Below are 26,490 nucleotides of genomic sequence, written 5' to 3' on the forward strand. Positions count from 1 at the left end.
TGTAATAACAAAACGGTAATAATCTATATGAAGAAATAATGATGAGTTCATATTTCAAATATATTTTATTCCATTGTAAAAAGCAAACTGCTTGAGAAGCAGCTAGAGTTAGATATTATTTCAAATTATTAAAACAATAGACAAGCTTAAAGCTAACAATAAATTATGTATCCAATGGAATATTATTTTAGATCTATGCAGCTGAGCAAACACATTGCTTCATATTACGCGGCAGCGCCTTTTACCGCCTCCTGCTGTTCAAACTTGGGGTATTTTTCTTCAATGTTAGACCATGAAATCTTGCTGTTAGATAAGTCTCTGACAACAGCTGGCACATCAGTCAGGGGCAGTCTCACTTGTCCCATACTATCTCTTTCTCTCAACGTTACAGTATGGGGTTCTTTGATAGTGTCGAAATCGACTGTGATAGCGTAAGGCACACCCAGCTCATCAGTTCTGGCGTATCTGCGTCCAATCGAGCCCGATGAGTCGTCCACTTTGTGCGACACGTCAGCGTCTATCAGACCATGGGACAGTTCCCTGACGAATGGCTGGAACTCCGCATTGCCACTGAGCGGCAAGACGGCGCACTTCATTGGCGCGACTGTAGCTGGTAGCGAGAAGTAGGTCCTCTGCTCATCACCCTCTCTCATTTTAAAGTTATGTTCCAAGATAGAGTACAGGATCCTGCCCACACCAAATGAAGGCTCGATGACACTGGGGATGATCTCCTCAACATGAACTGTTTTCTGTGTCTTCTTTACACTGACAAGGTTAGGTGTGAGTTTGAAATCACCATTGGGAGTAGACAGAATATATTCTCCATCTCCAGCCAATTTTGATTGCAGTTCATCTAATGCTGCAGAGTCCATAGCTGCTAAGCCATCATTGATAAGTTTTGCATCTTTCTTGAATTCCTTACCAATAGCTGCCTTGTTGGGCACAGCTTCAACCACTTCAATCTGTTTGGGAGCTGGCAATTTCTTTTCAGCAGCTAGCCTGATGCCAGTGGCTTTGGTGTGCTGTGTTAAATCATAAGCAGACCTGTCAGCACAGCCCACACACTCTACCCACCCATAGCTGGTGAGGCACTCAGCATCCCAGCAGTCACAGGCGTAGTGGGCCATCTCATTACCCATGTGCTGCCTAAACCTCAGCTTCTTAGGGTCAATGCCTACAGCCAGCATGTATAAGTGGATTCTGGCCATGAAGTAGCCCAGAGTCTCATTGTTAACAATGCCTTTGGAGACGGCATCTCCAATAGTCATGATTTCAGCAGGTTTGCCTTGTTCCTGGCTATCAGCAGAGTAGAATAGCATCTGGGTGTCCTTCACTGTATCAAACTTGGGATGATCTTTAGTGTCACAGAAGTGCTCAATTTCACACATGGTGAATTCTCTGACTCTGAGGAGACCAGAACGTGGTGAGATTTCATTTCTGAAGGAGTTGCCAATCTGAGCAGCGGCAAATGGCAGGCGGCCTTGATTGAACTCCAAAAGGCGTTTAAAGTTAACAAAAATACCCTGGGCAGTTTCAGGTCTCAGGAAACCTTTCACTAATCCACTGGGACCAATCTGGGTGTTGAACATGAGGTTGAATTCAATTGGAGGAGTGAGGTCATTGCCACTGATGGGGGACTTCATGTTGAACCTTTGCATCAGAGCTGACATCTGGTCCGCTGTCATACCATCCAGTTTTACAAGAATATCTTCAATCTCAGCTTTGAGTTCCGCAGTTGTGTTCTTCTCACTTTTGATCTTTTCTAGATGAGCCTTAATCAAGTGGTCCAGACGGAAGCATTCTCCAGACTTAACATCTTTAGTCATAAGGTCAGCAAACCGTTCCACATGCCCAGAAGCTTTAAGTACTGGTTCAGGAGTTAGAATGGAACAATCTACCTCCAACATCTGCTCTTGTAGAATGAAGTACTTTCTCCAAAGTTGGATCATGTTGCTCTTGAGAGCGCATCCCATGGGGCCAAAATCAAACTGGCCAGTGATGCCACCATAGATAGCAAACGACTGGTCATAGAAAAATCTCCTTTTAATAAGATCCTCCATTTTAGCGCGATCAAAAAGTTCTTCTGCTGGAGCCAGACTTAACTCTTTGTCCTCCAGAACTTTCTTCCTAGCCTTAAGTTCAGCGACAGCTTTCTTCACGTCCATTTCTGGGGCTTTCTCCTGCTTGAGTTTCCTGACTAAATCACCCTGTTCTTTGACGCTGGCCCGCAGCGGCGCCAGTATTTCTTCAATTTTAGGATCAGCCATGATTATTTCTCTCTGAGGATTCGGTATTTTGATCTTCCTGTGAAGCTTATTGCTGCCCCACTGATTGTGAGATAATCGCACTTGACTGCAGATAGATGGTAGGTTTTTACTAAATACACTACTACACTTATATACTAACGCTACAACGTTTCTCATTTAATTGAGTGAAAATTCGTTCCTTTAATATTAATCCATCTGGCAGCCGGTAATTAGCTTTTGATCGCGTGGTAAATGACGAAATTACAAAAGTTTCAAGAAATCCACAATCACTTGCATTTCATTACAATTCATGGATTTTAAGCATAAGAGTGAGACAATCTTATGCACTTCACACGAGTGAAAGAGAATGCGAGGACTAGCCAATGCTCCAATTCATTGCACTTACGTTGACGGAAAAGAAAACGTGAAACGTGAGCCAAAATGTCACTCTCTGAACGTCACAAAATTATGCGTTCATTGACTGAAATAATTATTGAACTGCCATTAATTATTCTACCAGATTTTAAAACAATGTTTACGGGAACTTTAGGTCTACAGAAAAGCATTTTAAACAAGCAACTAATTTGGTATTTAAAAATACTAAAAAAGGGACTATCAGTTAAAATCGATCGACAACATAAAATAAAACAAGCTTGTAAATACTTTCTCTTACAAAACTAGCAACACCGAGATTTAGCATCTCTTTCTCACTTTAAATCACTGCGTAAATGATTGCGAGATGAAGCGTGATAGGAATAGTTTTAATTATTTGTTTTCTTTTTCAAATAATTTCAGATTTGACAGCACAAAGGAGTCGGCCATTTTATTGCTGGTTGGTGAACGGGGGGTGAAGTGAAGCTGTGGCTAGGCGCCCAGTGTAGCATTGTTGTATTTTTATTGAGTTATTTTTCTAAATATCCGTTTTAACCACGTACAAAACAGTATACGTACTTAGTGTAAGTTTAGGTGTATTTATGTATTGAGTCGGAAGAGCAATGGACGATCCAAATAGGATGATGGCGCACAGCGGCGGGCTTATGGGGCCGCAGGGCTACGGGCTGCCTGGCGGCGAGGGAGCTCCGGCTGCTGGCGAGGGCGAAGCTCGCAAACAAGATATAGGCGAAATATTGCAACAGATCATGAATATCACAGACCAGAGTCTTGATGAAGCACAAGCGAGAAAACACACGCTCAATTGTCACAGAATGAAGCCTGCCCTATTTTCAGTGTTGTGTGAAATCAAAGAGAAAACAGGTAAGCTAGCTGACACTCGTGTTTTTATTGGCCGCAGAATTTATGTAGTTAGAAGTATTTGTGTTATGCATTAAATTACGATAGGAAAGTAATGTGTAGTTTCTCCCTGGCTTTGTGTCATGATCGTGTATGTTTTCAATTATCTTCAAGATGTAACAGTGATCGTGTGCGATATTTACTAACATGAGCATAATTGGTGATCTGAATTTGATAATGTTATCAAATCAAGGCCAGATTAAGTAAATCTGTTGATTAACCACAGCTGCATTAAATCTGCTGAGAAGATATCTATCTACACAGGGTCTTAAAAATTGAAAATACATATAAATGTGGATAAAAATCTCTCCCTGAATTTTAATTTATTAAAAATATAATGAAGATTGTCACATATATAAATTATTAAACACTTTTATTGATAGACTTAACAGATTTTGAACTCAAGTTAAATAAAATCAAATAAATAAGCTTGAAATTTTGATGAAATAAGCTAGAATAAAATCAACTAGAACTCTACAACATTTCAAATTATCATGTGTTATTTTTATTTGATGGTACATGGTACTTTAATTTATATAGAACTTCACTATTAGAAAGACTGCAAACCCTCATTGTTCCAACAGTCCTGTCCCTCCGCAACACGCAAGAGGAGGAGCCTCCAGATCCGCAGCTGATGCGCCTGGACAACATGCTGATAGCTGAGGGGGTGGCCGGCCCGGAGAAGGGTGGAGGTGCGGGTGCCGCTGCCTCGGCCTCTGCTGCTGCTGGGGAATGGGGTAATTGCACTAAAGTTTCTAGGATTTTAAATGAATACAGTTACTTGAAAAGATTTTACAAAATGATATTTGATCAGTTCAGTATTCAGGCATAGGAATGACATGCAAATGTTTACATTTTACATTTGTTTATTAGGATTTTAGAAACATATGTATTGTAATTTTTTTTGTAGACAAGAAAGGATTGTAAATTAGCCATGTATAAGGTATTTGCATACTATTTGAAGGACAGGAGACTTATGCAAAGATTTTTTGCCTTTAAAATTATTTTCACATTTTTTCAAGCATAGGCATTTAGCACTCCAGTTTATTTATCCTGACATTGACAGCAAAAGTAATTCGCCTGTTCAATTACAGTTATTAATGGGATATACAGACATAATGTATACACAAGACCAGCTGTAAATGGCACTAATGGTTCTTAAATCCCACGAGATAAAAATGTATTGGCAGCTATGTAAAACATACTTTGTTATATGGTGTAAATATAAAAACACCTATAAATAATGTAAAATGTTTCAATTGTAGGCTTAAAAATCTGTTAACATGGCTACCACTTTCTACCAAAGTTTGTAGTGAAATTGGCTGAGCAGGAGACAATTTTGTTTGTAAAAAGCCTGCTGTCCAACTAAATTTTGGACCACAGATCTCACTTAGATAAGTGCATCCTACCTACCAACATCCCGTTTAGTTCAAAATATAAGTACATCTAATCACGAGTAGGTTTCTTATAGTCTACCCTCTCTAGAACAATGTTCTAAAATGTCCGTGAATTTACAACCTTTGTGATTGGTACGACAGATTTCCTATCTGTGGACTCACAATACAAATTAGTATAGAAGTACAGATAAATATTCCTCCACGCAGACAACGCGATCGAGCACTCTGACTACCGCGCGAAGCTGGCGCAGATCCGGCAGATCTACCACCAGGAGTTGGACAAGTACGAGAACGCCTGCAACGAGTTCACCACGCACGTCATGAACCTGCTGCGCGAGCAGAGCCGCACCAGGCCTATTACGCCTAAGGTATAGGAAACTTATGAAAAAAAAAAACAAGAATTTTAATGTAATAAACCTCCTGCTTCCAAAAAAATAACCATTCATTTCAATATTTATTTCACATGAGCTTAATCTTAATAATCTAGTTAAAGATAATTTATTTTGTTAAAACATGGGTATATGTTTACAAAATAGTTAACAAAATATTTTCCTTTATATTTTAGACTATTCTTCCATTAGAATTTTAGAGACAGAATGGCATGTTAAGGTATAGCCTTGTAAAAAATATATTTTACTTAGATACCTAATTTCTTTCCGACATAAGACACCTAAAGATTCAAAGACGCAAAGAATTTCAAGAAGAAACTTGATTTATGAACTCCAACAGGAAATCGAGCGCATGGTGCAGATCATCCACAAGAAGTTCAGCTCCATCCAGATGCAGCTGAAGCAGTCCACCTGCGAGGCTGTCATGATACTGCGCTCACGGTACGTCACACTCGTAGATATTTCATCAAATAATGAGTCCCTAGAAACTTATTGTAAGTGCGATCTTAATCCTTACATCCCTAAATAGTAACCCCAAAAACGCTGACGTAACATTTCGTGCTAACCAGCTCAACTTTGGCCTCTATAAAACTATCAAAAGCAAAATATCGGAATTCCCGCTTGCAGTTTCCTGGACGCGCGTCGCAAACGCCGCAACTTCAGCAAGCAAGCGTCGGAGATCCTCAACGAGTATTTCTACTCGCACCTCTCCAACCCTTACCCCAGCGAGGAGGCGAAAGAGGAGCTGGCGCGGAAGTGCGGCATTACCGTCTCCCAGGTACCGTGACGTCACTTCCCCTTTCAGTTTCCTCGACTCGCGCCGGAAGCGACGCAACTTCACCAAGCAGGCGCTCGAGCTGCTCAATGAGTACTTCTACTCGCACCTCGCCAACCCCTACCCCAGCGAGGACGTCAAGGAGGAGCTCGCCAGGAAGTGCGGCATTACTGTCTCACAGGTACTTGGGGTTGCCAACGTCACGACACTGTGACTGCCATTTGCATATAACACAACAAAAAAAATGAGTTTGTCTATCCTGAAACCCAAATCTATGCTCCAAGAGTTCAAATTTCGAATAGGTCTTACACACCATCGATACATGGAAGTAAAAAGAGACTTAAAAATTAATACAGTAAATTCAAATAGACTTGGCAACCCTATAGTTACACGACATGCCACGGACGCGTCAAGCGTGACAGCCCTATTGTCTTGAGAGTGGCACTACTTACTAGGTAATTTGAAACTTGAAGTTGAACATTAATCTCACTTACAAATGTTAGCTTAACAATCACACAGTAAATCATTGTGACAACTTGACAAGCCATGCACTTAGTAACAATGGACACAACAGCAGTTTTCGAAGAGGAAAAATATGGTAATTTGGCTACAAAGAACCTTGGTGTATTGTGTACAGATTATTCCAAAAGTAGTTTAGGATTCTTCTTCGAGAGCTAAATAAGTAGTAAAGGTATTAGTATATTATGTCAATATAAAGTATATTGTATCCTTGTACTCACAAATATCTTGAAAATTCAGTTTTCTCTGGATTCGCCAGTATTGCATTGTATACATGGTCTAGAAATTGCAGGCTAGACTTTTGGCGTATATTCCTAAGTGATAAATTACACTGGTCAACAAGTTTTTGCCACATAAACCAGACTTCACTTTTCAGTGCGCTGAATCCAAATTTGGCTTCAGAATTGTCCTGTTAGCTCGGGATTTGAGGTATTCTAACCTAAAAGTGCGAAAAACACTGTTTTAACCATTTTAAAGCCTATGTAGACCGGCGAGTTTTTTTTTTAACCTGAAAAAGTATTCAAGGGGCCTCAAAGAACAAGTCTTTTTCTTTCAAATGGCGTTGAGCTTGCTCAAATATCAATTTCTTTCACTGAGATATTACAATTTGAAGTATACAAGTAAAACTCTCATATAATTGGAAATACTCAATATAGATATATGGATAAAAACTTGTTAACTTGTTAACTATCGACATAATACACACACGTACCTGTGATAGGTAACTTCTCCAGAGAAACATACCCTCATACCATGTTATTTAATTTGAAATCATTTGCTATATCGAGCTATATCTTCAGGTGTCCAACTGGTTCGGCAACAAGCGCATTCGCTACAAGAAGAACATCGGCAAGGCGCAGGAGGAGGCCAACCTCTATGCCGCCAAGAAAGCTGCCGGTATGTGCACTGTTCAAATTGTTAATTAGATATATTGGTAATACGGAAATATGTCTGTCTGTTTGTGCCTTCCTTGATTCAAGGAGAAATGAAATATTGAAAGTTAAAAAAGTTGACTTTGTGAGAGAAGCCGCGGATTCAGCTAGTGTAATATAGGTTTTTTATACTACGGGAGCTTGTATTATATCAACCTCTTGCCAAGAGCTATAGGCTCAATAGCACATATATAAAATAGAATCCATCTACAAAGTAAAATTTCGTTCTCAAACGTTTTAGCTATTCTTATTCTTAACAACGGAAAAACAGCAGCACATTGTATATTGGGCTGCTTTTTACGGAAATGTCTTTAAATATCATGTTTTGTCTCTCTTTCACAAATTGTATAAATCTCATTACCCATTTAGCTTTCACAATGATCATTATCATAAGTCATGTTCATGATACCCTGCGTCTAGTATAGGGGTGTAAGAGTGCGTAACAAGGTGACCGTTTCCGCACACAGACCTGCCTTGGGTTGGCGCGGGGCGCGATGCTAGCTCTCCGCCCGCCAGAGCAACCGCCTATTACAGTAAACCATAGACAATATTAGATATAGGCTAATTCGCACTGATTTGATGGCTAGAAGGCTTTAATGTTAGCGATTTTTTAAAATATAGAAATCGTGAATGTTGAGAGCTTTAGCTGCTATTGCTTGATGTCTTGTGTCCATGAAAAAAGTGTTTGGCAAGGTTTTTTCGAAAAAGGGAAGTAATTAGGAGAAATGGTCATTAGATGGTAAAATCATGAAATAATGCTTTGGATAGGGTCATGTGAGACTTCTTTCTTTTAAGGAATTTTTTAGCAATAAGTGTGAGAGTGTTAAGCTTTTAATAAAAAAAGAAATATTCCTCCGTCTGAATAATTAAGCAAGACATAAAGCTATAGCAGTTTAGTTAGCCTCTCAGTGCGTACGTAGCCTTACACACCGCGTACATTTGGCATTTGTTTGATACACTTGAAAATATATCTCTATTCCATTATCTCAGTCCATGTTGTGTTGTGGGCATCGTTCATCAACATGCTTTCGTCTACATATTTCATTTTCAAAGTTACAATAATATTTTTTTGAACAATGCTGATAAATCAAACTTATAAATGAAGGTTAGGTTTAAGTGAAAGATCCCCCCAACACACAGCCCTCCCCCCCCCCTTGTTCATACCGTATACATGAGAGATGCGCCCGCGCAGCTGCAGGCGCGTCGCCGTACTCGATGGGCGCGGCGTCGGGCACGGCCACGCCCATGATGTCGCCGGCGCCCACGCAGGACTCCATGGGCTACTCGCTGCCGGCGCCGGGCTACGACCAGCCACAGCCTAGCTACGACGGATCCATGGGCTACGATCCCATGCACCAGGACCTGTCGCCGTAGGCCCCACCTGCAGGTATGTGTGCACAGCCGTAAAAATGCACAAGAAGAATACTCCGAAAAATCTGTATTTAATTTACTCTCAAAAGTTAAAACTTAAGTTTTATTCTCAAACCTAAAATCTCGCTGTTTTTGTCGATCGTTGTCACCCCAATCATCCTTGATGCGTCTATTTCAATGTTCCAAACTAATCTTGTGTTTCTTGTCGCAGGTTACGGGTTCGACACATAATTGTGCAGCTTCCACAGAATTGCCATTTACATTTACTATTATAACGTTAAGTAGGTCCGGTACATACGAACTGCCGCGCACACCGGCGGCCTAGCCTTAGCTCATAGGACATTGTATACTACACCATATACTTAGACTACATATTACTAGCGATATTTTTGGAAGGAAATGTAATGAAACGTATTTTTATTTGTATTACGAACTATATGACTGGCACCCAGTATTTGTTTAATCAATTTATATTATACAATTTTATTTTTATTATTATAGCTATTGTATTAGAAATCAATTTTCAATGGCAACTATTTTATAGTATTATTGTTTTAACCAGTGACGTTGGTTTTGAAATTATTTGTTTTATATTATTTTTGGAAAAGTAATTATTTGGGCAGTATTAGTAATTTATAAACAAAAGTTTATCATCACATCGATATGGCGGGGATCTCGTGTTTCTATTCGTTCTAATAATCTTTTACTCTACGGTGGTTATAATTATACGATAGATGTAAGATGAACTAGTGTAATATTGTTAGATGTAAGTTCAGATATTTTGTGCTGACTAGTGTCTTGTACGACGTGCGTCCGTGTTTGTACACACTTGTTATTTACACTGCTTCATCAATACGTATTAGATTAATGTGACATTACTCAGCATCGATTAAATTAAACTATAGGTATGTACGGAAATCAAGTATACGCTATAGAAGTGGAAACAGTGTCGTTTTCACACGCTCAGTGTCCGCTCCAACAATAATATTATACACACATTTTATAATTATTATAAAATTATTACGACTTTATGTACAGAGATAGTGTTATAATAATATAAATATAATAACCGTACGAGCACGCTAACTGCACTTTTAACTTATGTATACGCAACCAGATATAAATATTAATCATATTTTTATATACATTTGTTATTGCTGGAATGTGGATTGAGCTATCGAAGCATTATTTTAAAGCAGTGTAGATCTAAAGTTCTTCATATAAGCACGGACACACAGACTTGTGTGCAATTTTAATATTTTATTAGCAATGGTTGTGTTAGTGCGCACACGCAACTTGGCCCTTACTGATCTAAATGTGGAGCCGTTTTAAAATACCAGTCAATTTTAATCGATTATAAAATATTGTATTCTATTTTGTTTGTTCTGGGCCGGATTTCATATTACCCTGGTGTTGTTCAAACAAAGCATCAGGTAGTAGTAACTACATATTTAGCACTGAATTCGGCTCTGGTCACGCTAAACCAGGAGTTGTGAATATCAGAACAAAATATTTTAATTATCGTGGTGCTAAAATGTTGGTAGCACAATTTTATTTTACTTGTTAGCCGTAAGTTGAATGTTATTTTATTTCGTCGTACATTTTCATCGCGAGCATTACGAGATCTTAACGATTGTAACTTAAAATTAGTTCCACTTAGAGATAGTTTGGATATGAAAAAAAAAATGCTAGTGTTAAGTTAATGTGTTCTAAAACAAAATATCTGAAACAGTATACGAGATAAAAAACGAAAATTTAATTGATGTTTTAACGCTGTGGAACATTGTAATTTGACGTGCCGCCACCGATCGCACCTTTCTTACTCGTTCACGATAAATTATTTATTATAACAGTTGTAATGTTAATATAGAGCCATAGTCGGGCGGGGCGGCGCGGACACACATGTATACGACGACGAGTTCAATGTTATTGCGACCATCAGATTGACTAAAATACATTTTTGTGTAGTTAAACTGATTGTTTTATTTATTTATCTTTTGAACCTGTTTTACCTGAACTTTTTTCGATCTATTTGCGTTTTCCGTTGCAGTGATAAAAGAAGACGTCAATTAAAGTGTAAAAGTTAAAATATTCATGACCTTTAGGCAGTTTAAGTGAGAGTTATCTCATGTTTTAGTCATAAAATTTAGTAATTACACGATAATTTGCTTAATTTCATTGTTTTCAAAACAAAGATCATATAATTTGTTTTTGCAGAGATATCGGCTATAATTTTGGTAAGTATTATTAATAACTCGAATCTTGGGCATGATACTTGTTTATTCAACGGCTGTAGGGTTTTGCAATAATTTGCACATAAATTCGGTAAATAATGGCAAGTATTTTGCATTTCTGTTCGAAAACAAGTACGTTTGACATTTGGAAACTGCATAATATGAATATATTGAGGCCGTCGGCTTCGTTGCTGACCGGAGTGTAGGGCTTAAAGCAATAACAAAAATAACTGGTTTGATGCTGGGAACACTTTTTTGTACTTAATTGTAAAGTGTCCTTTTGGGTTCAGAGCGTATCGAATCATAGCATGACGAAGGGTTGGTTATTTAAGTTGGTCGGTTTATTTTCAAATGTAGTGCTGACATTTAACCGATTGATTTTAAAAATATTTTTGTTATATGCTAGTGTTTCCGAAAGGAGTTTTTTTTGGATAGAGTGATCCTATCACGGTCACTGAGATTAAGTGAGGACGGACGGACAGACGCGGGGTAACTATAAGGCTTCCTAGTTTACTATGGAACCCTAAAAACTTAGACGGAGCCGTATAGGCACAATAGGAAGGATGAGAAACCAGAAAGATGATAAGATAGGAATGGTGCATGCTGAAGATGCGCGCGCAGGTTTGTCCAAACGGTCAATATGGTTATATGCATGTGTAGGGCGGTTGATTTGTCCCTGTATGCCTAAGTGACAGAAATTAGGTTTCTACATGGTTGACGAACATTCTCACACAGTCAGTGACTGTAAACAAACAAGACTTCGTAACAGACCACTAAGAATATAGAGGGATACGTTGCTTGGGCTTGGGCCTTGGATATCTTGATGGGCACAAATCGATACCCAGATGGTCTTTAGTTGATATGATAAGTCAACAATTTGCATTGTTTACAAACTCAAATGGAAACAAAGGAAGTATACACCTCGTAGTAGGTACAGGGAAAGGGCATAGATAGTAATCGTTCTCTACTGCTTGTGGGTAAATGGCCTGAAACTAAAGCTTCTATGATAAGGAACAATAAGATTTACTAACAGTCAACTGCTAATCAATCAATACATCGATGACAAGCCCTAGATAAGCACTGATAACGTAGGTCTAAACGTATTAGAGTACACATAACATTTTGTTTGTGTTTATTTTTATCGGCGTGCGTCTGACCTTGTCGAGTAGTATTGAATTGTATGAATCAGGTGGAGAGTGACATCATGGGTCTAGTCAGTCACGCGTCGACTGCCGAACGGACCGCCTGACTATATCTACAGCTTTTCCTGTTATGTTAAAATCTATCGTGAATTTATCTGCTTCGCTGTCAGCTAAAAATCGTGAGTATTACAACTTTACATATTTGAAAAGTATCTGTTTACGACAGTTTATAACTAGATATGTGTATAGTTTTCATAGCTTCGCTAAGAAGTTTAACATGGTAAAGATATCCTTGATCGTGACAGGCGAATTTCACAATGAGTAAACAATATTACAATTCATAAGTAACTAATGTATTTTTCGAACTAGCTGCACAAAATTTTCGTCATGCCATAAATTCTGATGTTAATACTAGGTTTACAATTAGCCCTATTTTGAACTTAGCTCAAGTAGAAGCAAGCTATTGCAAGGAAAGAGGAATAAATTGTGTTTTTAAGCCCAGTCCTTGCAATATTCTGATTTCAGTCAAACGTGTGACCAAATCTCAAAGCCACAATACAGCGTAGCGTAATATTATCTGATAACAAAAAAAACATCGATAAGCCGCCCATTCTAATTACCATCAATTAGCATGTAGATCATGCATAAGTCGGCAGTCACAAAATTAATTCGCGCACACCTTTATTCATATGTATTTATTCGTAAGGTCAATGTTGTTGTTATCGGTTATAGCAAGAATGACGAGCGTACACAGCGCGTACAAAGACGAGGTGCATGACGTGCCTATGTCGGTCATCATTAGGCCTTTCATCCCGGAACTCTCGGAGGAAAAGGTGCAGTCGCTCATGGAGACGATACAGGTAAGATGGGCATTACTTCTATCATTCTATTCAGATTTTCTTAGGACAATCTAATTCCGACAACTTACCTAAACCGCAAAAAAGACCGATGGAGAGCGCGTCAGTGGCTCTCTGTAAATGATCACCTTGGCCAATTTATATTTGCCAAAAAATCTGTAAGACAAAGGTGTATTATGGCGCTTTAATTATGTATCTTTGAAATAGGGAACAAAACAAGTGAGTGGCTCTTTTATGGTCTCCAAGAAGAGTACCACACAAGACTACATACTACACTTATCCAACATGATTGATAAGTAGGTACATTTTCTCCACCCAAGTCAAAAGGCGCTTTGTAAGTGTGCTAAGATTTTCCCACAAACAACTTTAATTCAATGGGTGGATATCCAATCAAAGTAGAGGCAGAAGTAGTCACGGCCGATTATCGTAAATAATAATTGTATTAATAAAGCCGGTCAGGTAACCTAGATACGTGATCCTACATACAGTGATCTTAACCCCATTTGTTAAGGACTTTAATAACAAGTGCTACAACTTTCTACATTTTATAAGTCGACATGGAATGCCACAGGGAGGCATATTAGGTCCGTTTTATTGAACATACATTGCCAGCCTATATAAAATGCTTTCTATTTAATTTTGCAGGGAAAATAAGAGGCACGGCTCTTGTCATTAATATTCATGAAACAGCTTTATTTACAGACAATAGTAGTGGATAACAAAATTAACATTTGTTTTCTTTCCTCTAATTACTTACCTACGTTCTGAAATGTATAACAATAATGTTTGGTAAACATTATTCCGTAGGTATATGCTATTGTTTAAAGGTTATAAGATCGATGTAATTTGCTAACTAGAGGTGAGCAAGTCATCTGAGATCGATAAAAATGTTATCGTTATTGAAACGACTGTATTTTGTAAACTTCTCTGGCGGGTGATGACCTGTGTTAATAGTCATTTGAGATGTTGACGCTTTTATGTTAATGTTTTAGGTAAACGAACAGATACCTAAAGAGATCTTATTAGTACCTGCGAAGAATATTCAATGACAACGTAACCTTATTTTGGTTCTCATATAAATAGCCTTCCTCGATGTATGGCTTATAAAATTAAATAGGTACCTAACCTTCCTTAGGTATCTCTGTGGCTATCTAACAATAGTAATTTCTCAAAATGGACCAGTAGCTTCTGTGATTAGCGCGATCAAACAAAATTTTCAGCTTTACAAGTACGTATAGATAGCATCTTTATCGAAATAACTTGTCAATTTCCAGAAAGAAGAAGAAGCAGGCAATGTTCCTCCGATTGACATCCTCTGGATCAAGGGCTCGGAAGGCGGCGACTACTACTACAGCTTCGGCGGCTGTCACCGATACGCGGCATACAAGCGACTGAATCGGCCCACCATACCTGGCATACTGATCAGATCTACCATCACTGATTTGAGAACTTATTTAGGCAGTAGTACTCCTGATTTGAAGTAAAAAGTTTGGGAAGCAGACTTCCATCTAGTGCTTGCATTTAAAATTCTATCTATAGGTAGATTATTTACGAACATTTTGATATTAGATATACCTTGATGAACTTAAAATGAAATCTTATTCAGTACCTTGAGTCTTGATGAACAGAAATTCTTGATGAATTAAAATCAGAACATTTTTCAGTATGCAAGTTTACCAATAGGTATTTAATTACAAAGCGCTCTAAGTTATTAATTACTCCGTAAAATAAGATTAGAACCTTTTTACAGAAGAAATGAAATGCCATTTTTCGATTATACTTGAGTAACCTCTATTTGAACACTGAATAAACTTTAGAAATGCATTAATGGAGTATACTCAGAAATATTATGAAGTAGGTACTTACTGTGTGAAGATCAAGTTATTAATTATTAAGTTTAGTTTCATAAGTATTTGTACAGATTTAAGATAAGAGTTTATAACGACTTCCTGTAAACGGATGTCATTACTACAAAATAGTAGAACGTTGTAATTTATTCAGATTTCTATTATTAATGGTCGTTAATTTTTCTGTTATATCTTTATACTTTGAAATATATTTATAGATAGGTAAACTATGTGCATTTTCATTGCTGTTTAGTTTAGCGGGACCAAGACTTCGTTTATAATGTTAGGATAGGCGAGTGAATTAATTATTTCCTCCAACCTTGGTTAATATTTCATGTTACACTCACTTGTCTAAGTAAACCACGCTGAGTCAGACCAAAATTAACAACACTATTTGATATTACTTGTATGTATATTTTTATAATATTATATTCTAATGAAAAAATAAAACAAGTAAAATTTCTCCAACAGTGTATTTATTAGTGGAGTGGCTTACCTAACTACAGAACAATGGATATGCCGTTTCTGTATATTTACAAACATGAACATAAATAATATCAAAATACAATTTATTCTAACGCAACCGACGCGGGCGCACCCACTGGGAACGTAATCAAATGAACACAAAATCAATTTGTTAGCACCAACATTCCACGCATGCAGACATTTAACAGAAATTCGCTATTATATACTATAATTCATTAAATAATAATGTTGCCTAATTGATTGCATTGCATTAGAGAAATAGATGCATTGGTAATCTTTATATACGCTGAGTGGCAACAGCCTTTCTATGTACGGCATATTTTGCATTGTTTGTGGATTAAAATATATACAGCGCAACTAAGATTACCATTGCACGTATTAAATTTCGACACGCATAAGACATTTGTCTACCATAAAATTCTTGTGCTTACAAAACAAAAGTGCTCAATTTCAAATAAATTCATACAGTCTACGAAAATACAGTTTGTACTAAGAATAAAATTGCAAATAGCTAAATTATTTTAGAGAAACAATAGTTTGTTCATACAACTTAATAATATGTGACTGAACTATTTTGTTGTATACTTATTTCTTGCATTAGTAAATGGTTATATTCTAGTGAATAACGTATTAAGATATATTGCATGTAACTGTCGATAAACATCGTAATATTACAGAGATCATGTTTTGCTTGCTCTTTATACACAATTTAAATTATTTTGGCACGAATCATAAACTAAGCGACCGTTAGGAGCAGTTAGGAGTTTACTGTAGCTTACATTATTGCGTAAATTATTTATACAGAACTGATACTATTAAATATTATATTTAATCGTGGAGTTGTGGAAACTGTTGATTAAACGATACAGTGCCCAACCATCTTCTTAATAAAACAATAAAATGCAAATAATGTGTCTATATCGACCTATATCACACTGCCACCGTGACTTGCCCGTCACGCCGCCCCGGGCTCGCCAACTAAATACAAAAAATATATATCTATTACTTTACAACAACCATATTTTTACTATGTCTCATATACTCTTCATATATCATATTTATAATATATTCTTTTCACATAACAACTGCACCCTGTCACCACGGACAAGATCTTTTTTTTTCAATAGATATATCTTTTTGTTCACAACTTCTTCATAAAGCAGTGTTTACATCGTGATTATTATGAGGATTAATATAATATTTAAGCATATATTTTAAAATTTCATTTATTCAGTGGCACTAGTGTTTATAAGTAACATTTAAATCCATTTAAAATTTACATTTATATAATTTATTATGACAAGTTGGAAGTGGCTCACATGTATAAGGAAATACATACAATATACATATGTAATTTATTTACAAGAAAGTATCGTATATTTTACATCAATTAATGTCAACATAAATGAAATGATAACTAAGCCAATTAAGTTGTCACCTATACAAACACAGTATAGTGTAAAAATGCGTACTGATGTACCTTAAAGTAATAAAATATCCCTTGGGTACAAACAATAAAGGGCAAAAATATAGTGACCTCACCCCTCTGTTATTTATACCTAAGGGAATGGCTCAAATAGAGCTTTCTGCTTTAAAAAACGAGGCAGCACCTACATAATGTAAACTTAAACATTGCCACTTCCACGCTTTGTTTAATACGCGTTTATTTAAACATGTACTTATTCATTTACTTACTAGAACGTGGAAGGATAACATTCATTGTGCACGGCGCTTACATTACACACTAAACTACTAATTACATTAATTACAACAATAAATTAACAATATTTACATTGAAGTCGTAAGAAATCTATGGAAATGTAAAGATTAAAATGATTGTTTTTTTTTGAGAATTTTTTACAGTCTTACTAGTGAATTAAGGAAGAGAGAGAGTGTCAAGACGTGATGAACCGTCATATAATATGTATTGAATAAAATCGTTCGTGGATTCATGTGAGCTAGAATTTTATGAAAGAAGCATGATCAAAGGCAGAGAGCTCACTGTGCCTATCTGAATTCTTGGAAAATGACGATGATATTATTATTTTAATTTATAGAAAACGGCTAGTATTGATTTTCACCTAATTATATCTTTAGATAAAGACAGTAACTTTTTGGAGGTTTAAACGGGGGAATAAAACTTGCTTGTTTATTCTTAATTTCTTATTATTTGTATCTTTTTATGATTTTGTCGTTTTGTTAAAAAGTAAAGCTCGAATTATTTTTTTAATATTAATTTGTAATGTTCGTGATATGTGGATGACTTTTTGGAAGTATCATGGATTGACTACAATAGATAGCTAAATGAACGTTTTTTTAAAACCTTTAACTAAAATATTTTTTATAGCGATTATACTGATAACATATTTGATATTCAAACTGCCTGGATAAACAAAACACCCTGTATTCGAAATAAGCTTAAATAAAAATAAACTAGATAGATTGGAAGACAAAAAATAATATGGCATACTGTGATCTTGACAATTTGTAAAATAACAACTATTAGAAGTGAATTTATCTAAGAAAACAATCGTTGGATAACGTGCTTGGATGGTTTCTGACAATATGGATCTACGTTAATACATTTTTATGTTTGTTAGATTATTTTTATGCTTGCCTTTTGCACGTCAACTGGAGAAACGCAATGTAAGTATTTCGTTGAATTGTCATCTTGTTGAAGAATGTTCTAAAACTGCTCAAATTGTTTAGTAATAAAGAGAAAAATAATACTATATATTGGAATGTAGACAACGGCGACACTGAGGTATTATATGTTATTGGCATAATGATTTATTGAAATAAAAGCTGATAGGTGAAAGAATGTATAAAGTTAATGGATTTAAAAAGCTGAAAAGTGTGAACGCTCTTGTCTCAGGAACTACTGGTCCTATTTAAAAATGTTTTTCTGTGTTAGATAGACGATCTATTGCAAGGCGAAGTATCTCCCATGGGACAGGTTAAACCGCTAGTGGAAGCTTGTATTATATATTTCAAGGACTTGCGGTTCATGGATCACGTCATGTTACCGGGACTTAAAAATTGAGAAATTATTGGGGTATTCTCCTTGCCAACAAGATTGTATTAGTTAAAAATGAGTTTGGCACTCCATCTCACTAACGTGTAGAAATAAAGTCTAGACATTGACACGAAGAAAATGGCCGACATTGAGAACATTTAGATACTAAAATGTTTAAGTTTGAAACGATTGTATGTCGTCGTATAAGTTAAAACTTTACTTGTGTGCGTTACAAGAATTCGATAGATTTCAACCTAGCTACATAATGATGAGTCGATAAAATGATCAAAATATCGATAGTAAGAGATATCCTTACACAACACTAATAGTCATCTCTTATTCTTTCTTTCTATTGAATCGTTTGTTAGTGTCACAACAGAGTTCCTAGTATCATATTTACAACATTTTTTGTCGAAATGTCAGATGAGAGAATGACTATGAAAATAAGATTGCTATTTATTGCACATAGAATGATGGCGATTAGAGTGACAGTAATTGAAATATTAAGTCTTATATTCGAACACACGTAGAGTACAACTAATATAGAAATGTTTATTTATTTATTTAATACACAGGTTGAGCATTACTTTCCGTATGGTGGGTAGTGCAAGTTAACATTTTACATGACAGAGAATCGGGCTGATTTCACCATTTAAATTATTCAAGCTTACTACTTTTTAGGCTCCACACCCAGAGAGTAAAATGGGACTCATACAAATGCGATTTTTGGACGTTTAATATAGATAAGGTATGTGACCCTTCGAGCACGAGTCCAACTCGCACTTGGCCGATTTTGTAATAACACAAATTTTTAGGACTTACATAACTTTTTTTAAAGTTGGTTTTAAATGGTAAAATCAGCCTTAACACAAATATTAATACGAAGTGGGTACGGTTCAATATAACACGGTCGGTTAAGTGATACAAATTCAACGCTACACGAACATGACAGATGACATGAATTTTAACAACAATCCAGGGTGTGCATTAAAATGTGAGCTCTATGGGGCAATAGTTTTGATGAAAATTCAATGCATACAATGGTCCATTTAAAGTCGATTTTTAAATGACACAAAAGTATATAGCAACATAGCTTGAAAGTATGCAGTAAGTATGTATAGATGCCAACATATTAAGCTACCAAAATATGTCGCATAGATTTTACAGATTTTCAACTTTATTTCTAAAGTATATGGTTCAATGTTGACTGGGAAAGCTTTACAGATTGGAGTAGCTTGGTATGCTCGCTTTTGTACCTTTAAAATGTTATATGAGTATTTAATGGCCATCAAATTAGTTGATAACATGCTTGAGCAACTTTGAGCTGATTATAAATACAATAGGATCTGATTATGTACAATGAAATTAATTTTAACGACAATCTTTGTTACAAACGACCCCTATTTCAATTGAGCCCACATTGAAATGCACACGCTACCCAGCATATCTACATATAACTACATTAAAGCATCGATACGCACCATCAAACTTAGCCGAGCGCCGACTGCAGAGAGCGAGGTCTTACTCCGAACTTTATACTCTGTGGCTAGCATCAACCAATAACAACGTGTTCGAAATTCAAGCTATTTTGTAAATAGTTTTGCTGTCAATTTTCTTGATTAAAGCCCGCCTACCTCAGATAATAGGTGACCGTTTTTTTGTAGGAGAAAATTAAAACACAGCGATAGCAATAGTGCAACGTACAAATACGTCCTACAGATAGTCGGACCTTGTAAGAACGTCCTACGAAAAATCGGCTGAGATTATCTCTCCTACCAAACCTTATACAACGTTCATTTCAAGATGTCATTTGGTTCGAAAATCGCTTACTTTCGTTACGATTATATTGGTTAGACCACGCTAGCCACTACAAACGATTTTACTGTAAAATGTAAACATCGTGTTCCTACAAATACATGAAAACTGGATGGCGCGACCGGTCGCGAGCAGTGTTCAGCTCATCCAGATTTTTACTAACATACCTTTTATACTTTTATCTTATATTTATATTTAAGACTGCTCGATGCGATCAGTCAATAGATGAACAACATTTATTTTCCATTGTTTTTTTTTTATACTAACTCCATCAATATATTTTTTTATACACAATTACATTTATATATGCACATTTATTTATTTTTTATTTTACACATATTTATCTTAACATCGAAGTGAGATTGCTCCGTAAACCATTCGCACGACTAGACGTTTTGTCTCGAATAAAAGTTTTTTATTTATTTATTTATACGCTAAAATAATATTTTATTGTAATGCGAGAATGCGATGAGAAAACTAGTATAATGAGCTCAATAATTTGAGGAGGACTTATCGATTTAATTGAGCAGACAATTTGAAATAAATCGATTGTATTATGTATCGAATACATAAGTCCTCTCGTTTATTATGAACGAAACCATAACACACCGTTTCGTGTTGAATATTCATCGACAATTGGTTATCTCAGTGCATTCCCACATTATAATATGAAATTGTCGTGTACATCCCTACTTACATGTAAATAAAATAATTCACAAAAGTGAATCCGTATTTTTAGTGGCTAATATACATATCTTTAGAACTACGAATGCCAAATATACGCGGAAATACGCCACTTTCAATATATTTACTCGACATTAAAAATAAGCAACTGGTATATATTCTATTAATTTAGCTAATATATTCATCTGCGGAGCAAAATATAATGTGATCTATTTTTAAAGAAATATTTTTTCCATTTACTATAATATTTTCTTTTAAATATATAGATGCACATATGTAAGGATACTCTTTTAATCATTTAATTATTGTATTCGTTATTTGTATTGAATATTATAGCTAGTACATCCGCAGTCGAGCCGTTTCCCCCCTTTTTTGGGGGTAAAAGGACCATCATAAACACTCATTTTACACACTCCTCTTATTTACAGATTTCTAGACATATATGCATTTTATATGTCACTATTTTTACAATCCCCGAAACTATCGGGAATTCGTTGCTACCCATACAACCTTATTACCTACATTTATCGAAATTGAACATCGATATGAAAATAGAACTGCGTCCGTCAACGTCACTCTGTACGTCAATATAACACTCATTATTCTATGAATAACTTGTTGCTTATTAGGTAAACAGTCACCATCTTCGGTTACACATAATCTAACATCTAGTCTTATCTCCTCTCGTACACTTAGAAGGAAAAAACACTCTTATAGGTTAAGAATGTCTTGTAAGTCCATTGCGGCGATATGGGACCAACTTTCTCGTCCCTTGTTGACCTCTATTTGTGTACCTCAGACCAATTTTCTCGTCCCTTTTTGACCTGTATGGGAGTACCTTCGTTCCTCGGTTCCCTACACGAGGTCAGCGGTGTCGTCATGGTCGGGGCTGGGCGGGCGGGGCGAGGAGAAGTGCAGCTCGCGCTCGGCGAGGCAGAGCTGACATCAGTCAAGCGCACCGATGCATTCTGGTTCCTCGCGTACGCATTCCTTTGGGAAGTAGCCTGAGCGGTTGTCTCCCTGTAAGAGATAATTTGGACATGAAAAGGTGTTAGAGCTAATAGATGACTTAGCAATCCCACAACTAGTCCTAAAAAGACTAATCTATTGGGATGCTTTAATAGGACATTACGCATGAAATACTTTACATTGTTTATATTTTTATAGTATTTACTTTTTCCCAAGAAAACTTAAAATTAAGGATACCAGAAAACTTCTTGGTGCATGCTCAATTCCTCACAACATAAAACTGACAAAAAGTCAAGGGCTAGCAGTTTATAAAGTACGTTGGTAAGTCAATTAAAACAAGGAATTTCACATAATAGATTTCGAAATCACACTTCACTGATTAGGGCAAATTCAAACTTAGAAACATTTATTCAAATTAGGCTGACAAATCAGCACTTTTCGAACGTCAAAAGCAAAATAAAAAGACAGCCCCTAAAACGCCCCCTTCACCACTTCCTATGTGTTTTTGCCAGTGTTACCTTATCAAGCGTCCGTCCCTTCCACCAGCCCCTGCTGTCCCCCTCCTTGCTGAGCACGAGCACCTTGGCGCCCGGTCTGAGCGCCAGCTGCGAGCTCTCCAGCGGACGGAAGTCGTGGATCACTGTCGCCACTACCCGCCGGAATGGCCAGCGCAGGTTCGAGTTTAAGCTGGGTACAAGAAAATTATTGGGTTATAAGTCTGTCAGGAAAGGCTCTGTATAATCACCACACCACATAATTCCTAGAGCGATATAATGAAAATCCATAATACAACTTAACGATCGCGAACTCATAACGTGCATTGATGAGTTTAGTCTCGGAACAATTCTTACACTTCCTAAAGTTTCGCCAAGCGGAAAGCGCCATTTGAAGATATTTCGGCCTGACAATGGTTATTTTTGCTGTAAGTTTGTATAAAATCAAGTAAATGCGGAGATACAACTAAAAAAGCTTACAAAAATGTTCTTTTTAGTACCGAATGCGAGCCATTTATCACGATGTTAGGGTATCCTTAGAAGCTTATGTAACGACATTTATGCAAGTTCGTGTTACGACATTCACACATTTTTATATTGGGACATTTATACAAGTTTTAGTTAGAACATTCATACAAGCCTTTGTAAGTACATTTATAGAATGTTTGTTAGGACAGTCATACAAATATTTGTAAAGACATTCATACAAGTTTTTATTACGACATTTTACATGTTAAGTTTATACATACCCCTCAAAGTTCTCCGAGAGGCTGGTCTTCTCGTAGTAGGTGATGAGCTCGACGACGCTGCGGAAGAAGCGCGACTCGGACAGGTAGTAGTGCTGCACCTGGTCGATGGGCTTGCGGCATACGCGCATGTGCTTCACTGTGTTGTCCGTTCTGTGGGGGTAAAATAGTCTATGGTAATAATGTTTACGTGAACGATGTACTGTGTGGGTCTTTGCTATGTGGATCTATCAAAATATGGGAGTTGAAGTTTAATTTTATCGATGTCAAAAACATTTCTTTGAATTTATGGAACTTAAATACATATTTTATTTTTAAATCAGGTATCTAAGGGCCATAGAAAATAAATTCATAAAATGATAACATAAAATCACACGAAGAGACAGAAAATAAAACTAATTCACACGAAGTGTCAGCGTCGTGTTACGCTGCTTAGTGTCGCGTAGCCATCCTCGGAACCTCCATTAGACGACACCCTTCGGCCAAAACTCCTTCAAACTTCCTCTAGGGAGGTCTCGAAGTGATGAGTTGAAATCCGCACCATGACCGAATTGAAGTTCGTATTGTGGCCAGTCCTTTGACAGCAAGTCCGTTCTGCATATACATGACATACTTGAGCGAGAGCGCGAGGTTGGTGTCGGTGGGCGCGTGGTGGTGCAGGAACGTGCCGTCGCCGTCTCGCTCGGCATCTCGCCACGTGCCTACAGGATGTACATGACATACTTGAGCGAGAGCGCGAGGTTGGTGTCGGTGGGCGCGTGGTGGTGCAGGAACGTGCCGTCGCCGTCTCGCTCGGCATCTCGCCACGTGCCTACAGGATGTACATGACATACTTGAGCGAGAGCGCGAGGTTGGTGTCGGTGGGCGCGTGGTGATGCGCGGCGGCTGGCCGCACGCGCAGCAGGAACGTGCCGTCCACGCGCCGCTCCAGTCGCGCCGTCGCCGTCTCGCGACCCATCTCGCCTACGTACCTGACGAAAATACCATACACAGTTACATACTGAGCATAAGCTAACATATCAATTAATAATCCAGGCAAGATATTAAGCCTCCTTCCGACTAATGACGCAGTAAGTGCACGCGGCTCGCGATAGTTGCCTTTGTCGGAAGAGTACCTTTAGTGAAAAACTATACAGGGTGATTTATATTTTGAGAATACGCCGCCGTTTCAACGCCAGGCCGCGCGTAGGATAGAACACTCACCACATATAGTAATGCAGCGCTTGATCCGGCTGATGCTGGTGGGGCGCCAGGCCGCCGCCGCAGCGCCCTGACAGCGCGATGCACTCCTTTTGGACACATGCGTTGCATACCGTTCAGAGGTAACCTCATCTCATCTCCCCTACCTATGTCGGGGGCGGCTTTCTACATGCTTTCAGTCTAACCGGATTCAGCTGAGTACCAGTGCTTTACAAGCAGCGGCTGTTGCAGAGGTAACCCTGTATGTGATAGAACACTCACCACATATAATAATGCAGCGCCTGGTCGGGCTGGTGCTGGTGGGGCGGCAGCGGCGGCGCGGGCGCCAGGCCGCCGCCGCAGCGCCCTGATAACGCGATGCACTCCTTGTGGGCACAAGCATTGCATACCGTGCAGAGGTAACCCTGGGTAGGAAAAAATGATTGAAAATAAATCCGCGGACCACGTGCTCTTGCGTTTATATTATAAGTACGGGGGCTCGGCGAATTTCATGAGCGGATTTTTCCTAGTGACAGCGGATTTCTGTTTGCGGGAGTGAATTAAAGTTGAGTTTACGCATAGAGTGACAGTGCAATTCTATCAAAAATATCGGTCTGCAAATGTGTTGCCACTTTAAGCCATTTTTAATCGACTGATTTTGTAATTTTGTTTTTTCTTATATTAACAACATTTTTCATTCAGCATTCAAAGAATCCACATAACACATCACATCTATGACATAATACATCTGATGTGAAACAATACATACCTGGAATATTCTGCCTTTGAGGAACTTGGAGCAGTGGTGGCACGTCGCGGGCTTTTCGAACGTATGCAGCACGAACTTATGATTCGTACTCCGACATCCGGGAGGCTCCAGATTGTCACTGTGGGACAACACGAAATAGTTACAGCTATAAATATGAAATTGTGGGTTCGCAGACACTACCTGTGTTAATCGGTGCAAGAAAAGATCGACTTTATTTTTGAAGTTTTCCTATTGATACATGATAATATTATGTCTTTTTTTACTTTTGTTTATGGGAAGCAATATCGTCGCTGTCGATTTTGAGAATTTGTATACGGGTTTTCAATAAAGCCCGACATAACTTTTCTGTATGAAAGAGGCCTTTACCTACCTAATTATTAAAAATGTTTTTAATAAACTCGGACAGTCAAAAAGTCATGATCTCCTATTGCAATACTCACATGGCATCCTTAATCGCCTTGACCCACTTCCTTTTAGCATCATCAGTCCTTGCATACAGTGTGAAGGTGGCGTCCTTAGTCCTCCTCACGAGGTAGAAGTGCGAGGTCCAACGCGCGGCCGCTGTTCTCAAAATTTACAAAATAGTACTCACATTGCATCCTTGATGGCCTTGACCCACTTTCTTTTAGCATCATCAGTCCTTGCATACAGCGTGAAGGTGGCGTCCTTGGTCCTCCTGACGAGGTAGAAGTGCGAGGTCCATCGCGCGTCGCCCCGTAGAGCTCGGCGGCCGCAACCTTCTTCTACGCGGTACTCGGCGAGGCGGACCCCGACGCGGTACGAGTACTGGTTGTCCTGGGAGGAGAGGAGCTGTGACGCGTTATTAGGGGGTAGGTGGTTGGCAGGATAGGTGGTTAATAGTAAATATAGTCAATGCGCCAGATTTATAGTAATAGATAATAGTATTAAAAGACTGGTCTGCCATATGTATAGTATACATAGTAATATGTAGATTGGTCTGGGGTTGTCAAATGGTGGAAATGTCGATATTTGTAACGACTGTTATCTGAACTTTATGAGGGTACTTTTTTCGGTTTATAAAGGTGCGTAAACTTGGTGAACACATGAAAGGTGTAAGTTTGATAAACCAATAAACAAAAGAATTTGGATAAAAAAATTGTGAAAAAGTACCTATCGATAAAATTGAGAACGAATTATGTTGAGCCATTTGAGTTAAATATAACATCTGTAATATTAACTTACAAATTCGTAATCTTTATTTAGAAAAGAATTTATTTTCAGTAAGCATATTGTATTGAATAACCAGTTTTAAAACCACGATCCTAACGCCATATAATCTTACTAAAAACATCTCTAATTTATCACAGAATGC

At 37.6% G+C, this 26,490-nt stretch overlaps 4 protein-coding genes across 12 annotated transcripts in view; 2 read left to right on the forward strand and 2 right to left on the reverse strand.

The window, feature by feature from the left end:
- Positions 1–46: 46 nt before the first annotated feature.
- On the reverse strand, positions 47–2,540 carry LOC110374634 (glycine--tRNA ligase). The gene has a single exon (XM_021332430.3). It carries the CDS (start codon positions 2,421–2,423, stop codon positions 225–227), a length of 2,199 nt encoding a protein of 732 aa, XP_021188105.3. The 5' UTR covers positions 2,424–2,540; the 3' UTR covers positions 47–224.
- A 470-nt stretch (positions 2,541–3,010) lies between these two features.
- LOC110374623 (homeobox protein extradenticle) lies at positions 3,011–10,892 on the forward strand. Of its 6 annotated transcripts, none has more exons than XM_064034633.1 (9): positions 3,011–3,500; positions 4,121–4,273; positions 5,141–5,301; positions 5,663–5,763; positions 6,128–6,278; positions 7,417–7,513; positions 8,016–8,081; positions 8,741–8,935; positions 9,131–10,892. In XM_064034633.1, exons 1-8 carry the CDS (start codon positions 3,242–3,244, stop codon positions 8,920–8,922), a joined length of 1,170 nt encoding a protein of 389 aa, XP_063890703.1. In that variant the 5' UTR covers positions 3,011–3,241; the 3' UTR covers positions 8,923–8,935; positions 9,131–10,892. The 6 variants fall into 6 exon arrangements, with proteins under 6 accessions (XP_063890703.1, XP_063890707.1, XP_063890705.1 ...); XM_064034632.1 differs by lacking the exon at positions 6,128–6,278 and adding an exon at positions 5,950–6,100 and having other exon boundaries at positions 3,032–3,500; XM_064034637.1 differs by lacking the exon at positions 8,016–8,081 and having other exon boundaries at positions 3,019–3,500; positions 8,747–8,935.
- Positions 10,893–12,320: 1,428 nt separating this feature from the next.
- LOC110374621 (sulfiredoxin) lies at positions 12,321–15,227 on the forward strand. Its single transcript, XM_021332413.3, has 3 exons — positions 12,321–12,474; positions 13,028–13,155; positions 14,427–15,227. Exons 1-3 carry the CDS (start codon positions 12,426–12,428, stop codon positions 14,634–14,636), a joined length of 387 nt encoding a protein of 128 aa, XP_021188088.1. The 5' UTR covers positions 12,321–12,425; the 3' UTR covers positions 14,637–15,227.
- A 230-nt stretch (positions 15,228–15,457) lies between these two features.
- Positions 15,458–26,490, reverse strand: part of LOC110374622 (protein vav) — a 34,555-nt gene continuing 23,522 nt past the window's right edge. For 3 of the 4 annotated variants that reach the window (XM_064034657.1, XM_064034655.1, XM_064034658.1), the window contains 7 exons: positions 25,750–25,967; positions 25,158–25,275; positions 24,671–24,813; positions 24,043–24,180; positions 23,213–23,362; positions 22,488–22,656; positions 15,458–22,020 (listed from right to left, as the gene is read on the reverse strand). In XM_064034657.1, coding sequence (XP_063890727.1) covers positions 21,946–22,020; positions 22,488–22,656; positions 23,213–23,362; positions 24,043–24,180; positions 24,671–24,813; positions 25,158–25,275; positions 25,750–25,967 — 1,011 coding nt within the window. In that variant the 3' untranslated portion in view covers positions 15,458–21,945. The remainder of the gene's footprint in view (positions 22,021–22,487; positions 22,657–23,212; positions 23,363–24,042; positions 24,181–24,670; positions 24,814–25,157; positions 25,276–25,749; positions 25,968–26,490) is intronic. The other variant, XM_064034656.1, reaches the window with a different exon arrangement.

The sequence above is a fragment of the Helicoverpa armigera genome, chromosome 5 (genome assembly GCF_030705265.1).
Source record: "Helicoverpa armigera isolate CAAS_96S chromosome 5, ASM3070526v1, whole genome shotgun sequence".
In the NCBI taxonomy this organism is placed as follows: domain Eukaryota; kingdom Metazoa; phylum Arthropoda; class Insecta; order Lepidoptera; family Noctuidae; genus Helicoverpa; species Helicoverpa armigera.

Excerpts from the sequence above, each read along its gene's own strand:
- LOC110374623 (XM_064034633.1), top strand. The coding sequence starts at position 3,242 with ATGGACGATCCAAATAGGATGATGGCGCACAGCGGCGGGCTTATGGGG. Across the intron at positions 3,501-4,120 it reads TGAAATCAAAGAGAAAACAG|TCCTGTCCCTCCGCAACACG; the intron begins GTAAGCTAGCTG and ends TTGTTCCAACAG. Across the intron at positions 5,302-5,662 it reads CCAGGCCTATTACGCCTAAG|GAAATCGAGCGCATGGTGCA; the intron begins GTATAGGAAACT and ends GAACTCCAACAG.
- LOC110374634 (XM_021332430.3), bottom strand. The coding sequence starts at position 2,423 with ATGAGAAACGTTGTAGCGTTAGTATATAAGTGTAGTAGTGTATTTAGT.
- LOC110374621 (XM_021332413.3), top strand. The coding sequence starts at position 12,426 with ATGTTAAAATCTATCGTGAATTTATCTGCTTCGCTGTCAGCTAAAAAT. Across the intron at positions 12,475-13,027 it reads TTCGCTGTCAGCTAAAAATC|CAAGAATGACGAGCGTACAC; the intron begins GTGAGTATTACA and ends TATCGGTTATAG. Across the intron at positions 13,156-14,426 it reads CGCTCATGGAGACGATACAG|AAAGAAGAAGAAGCAGGCAA; the intron begins GTAAGATGGGCA and ends GTCAATTTCCAG.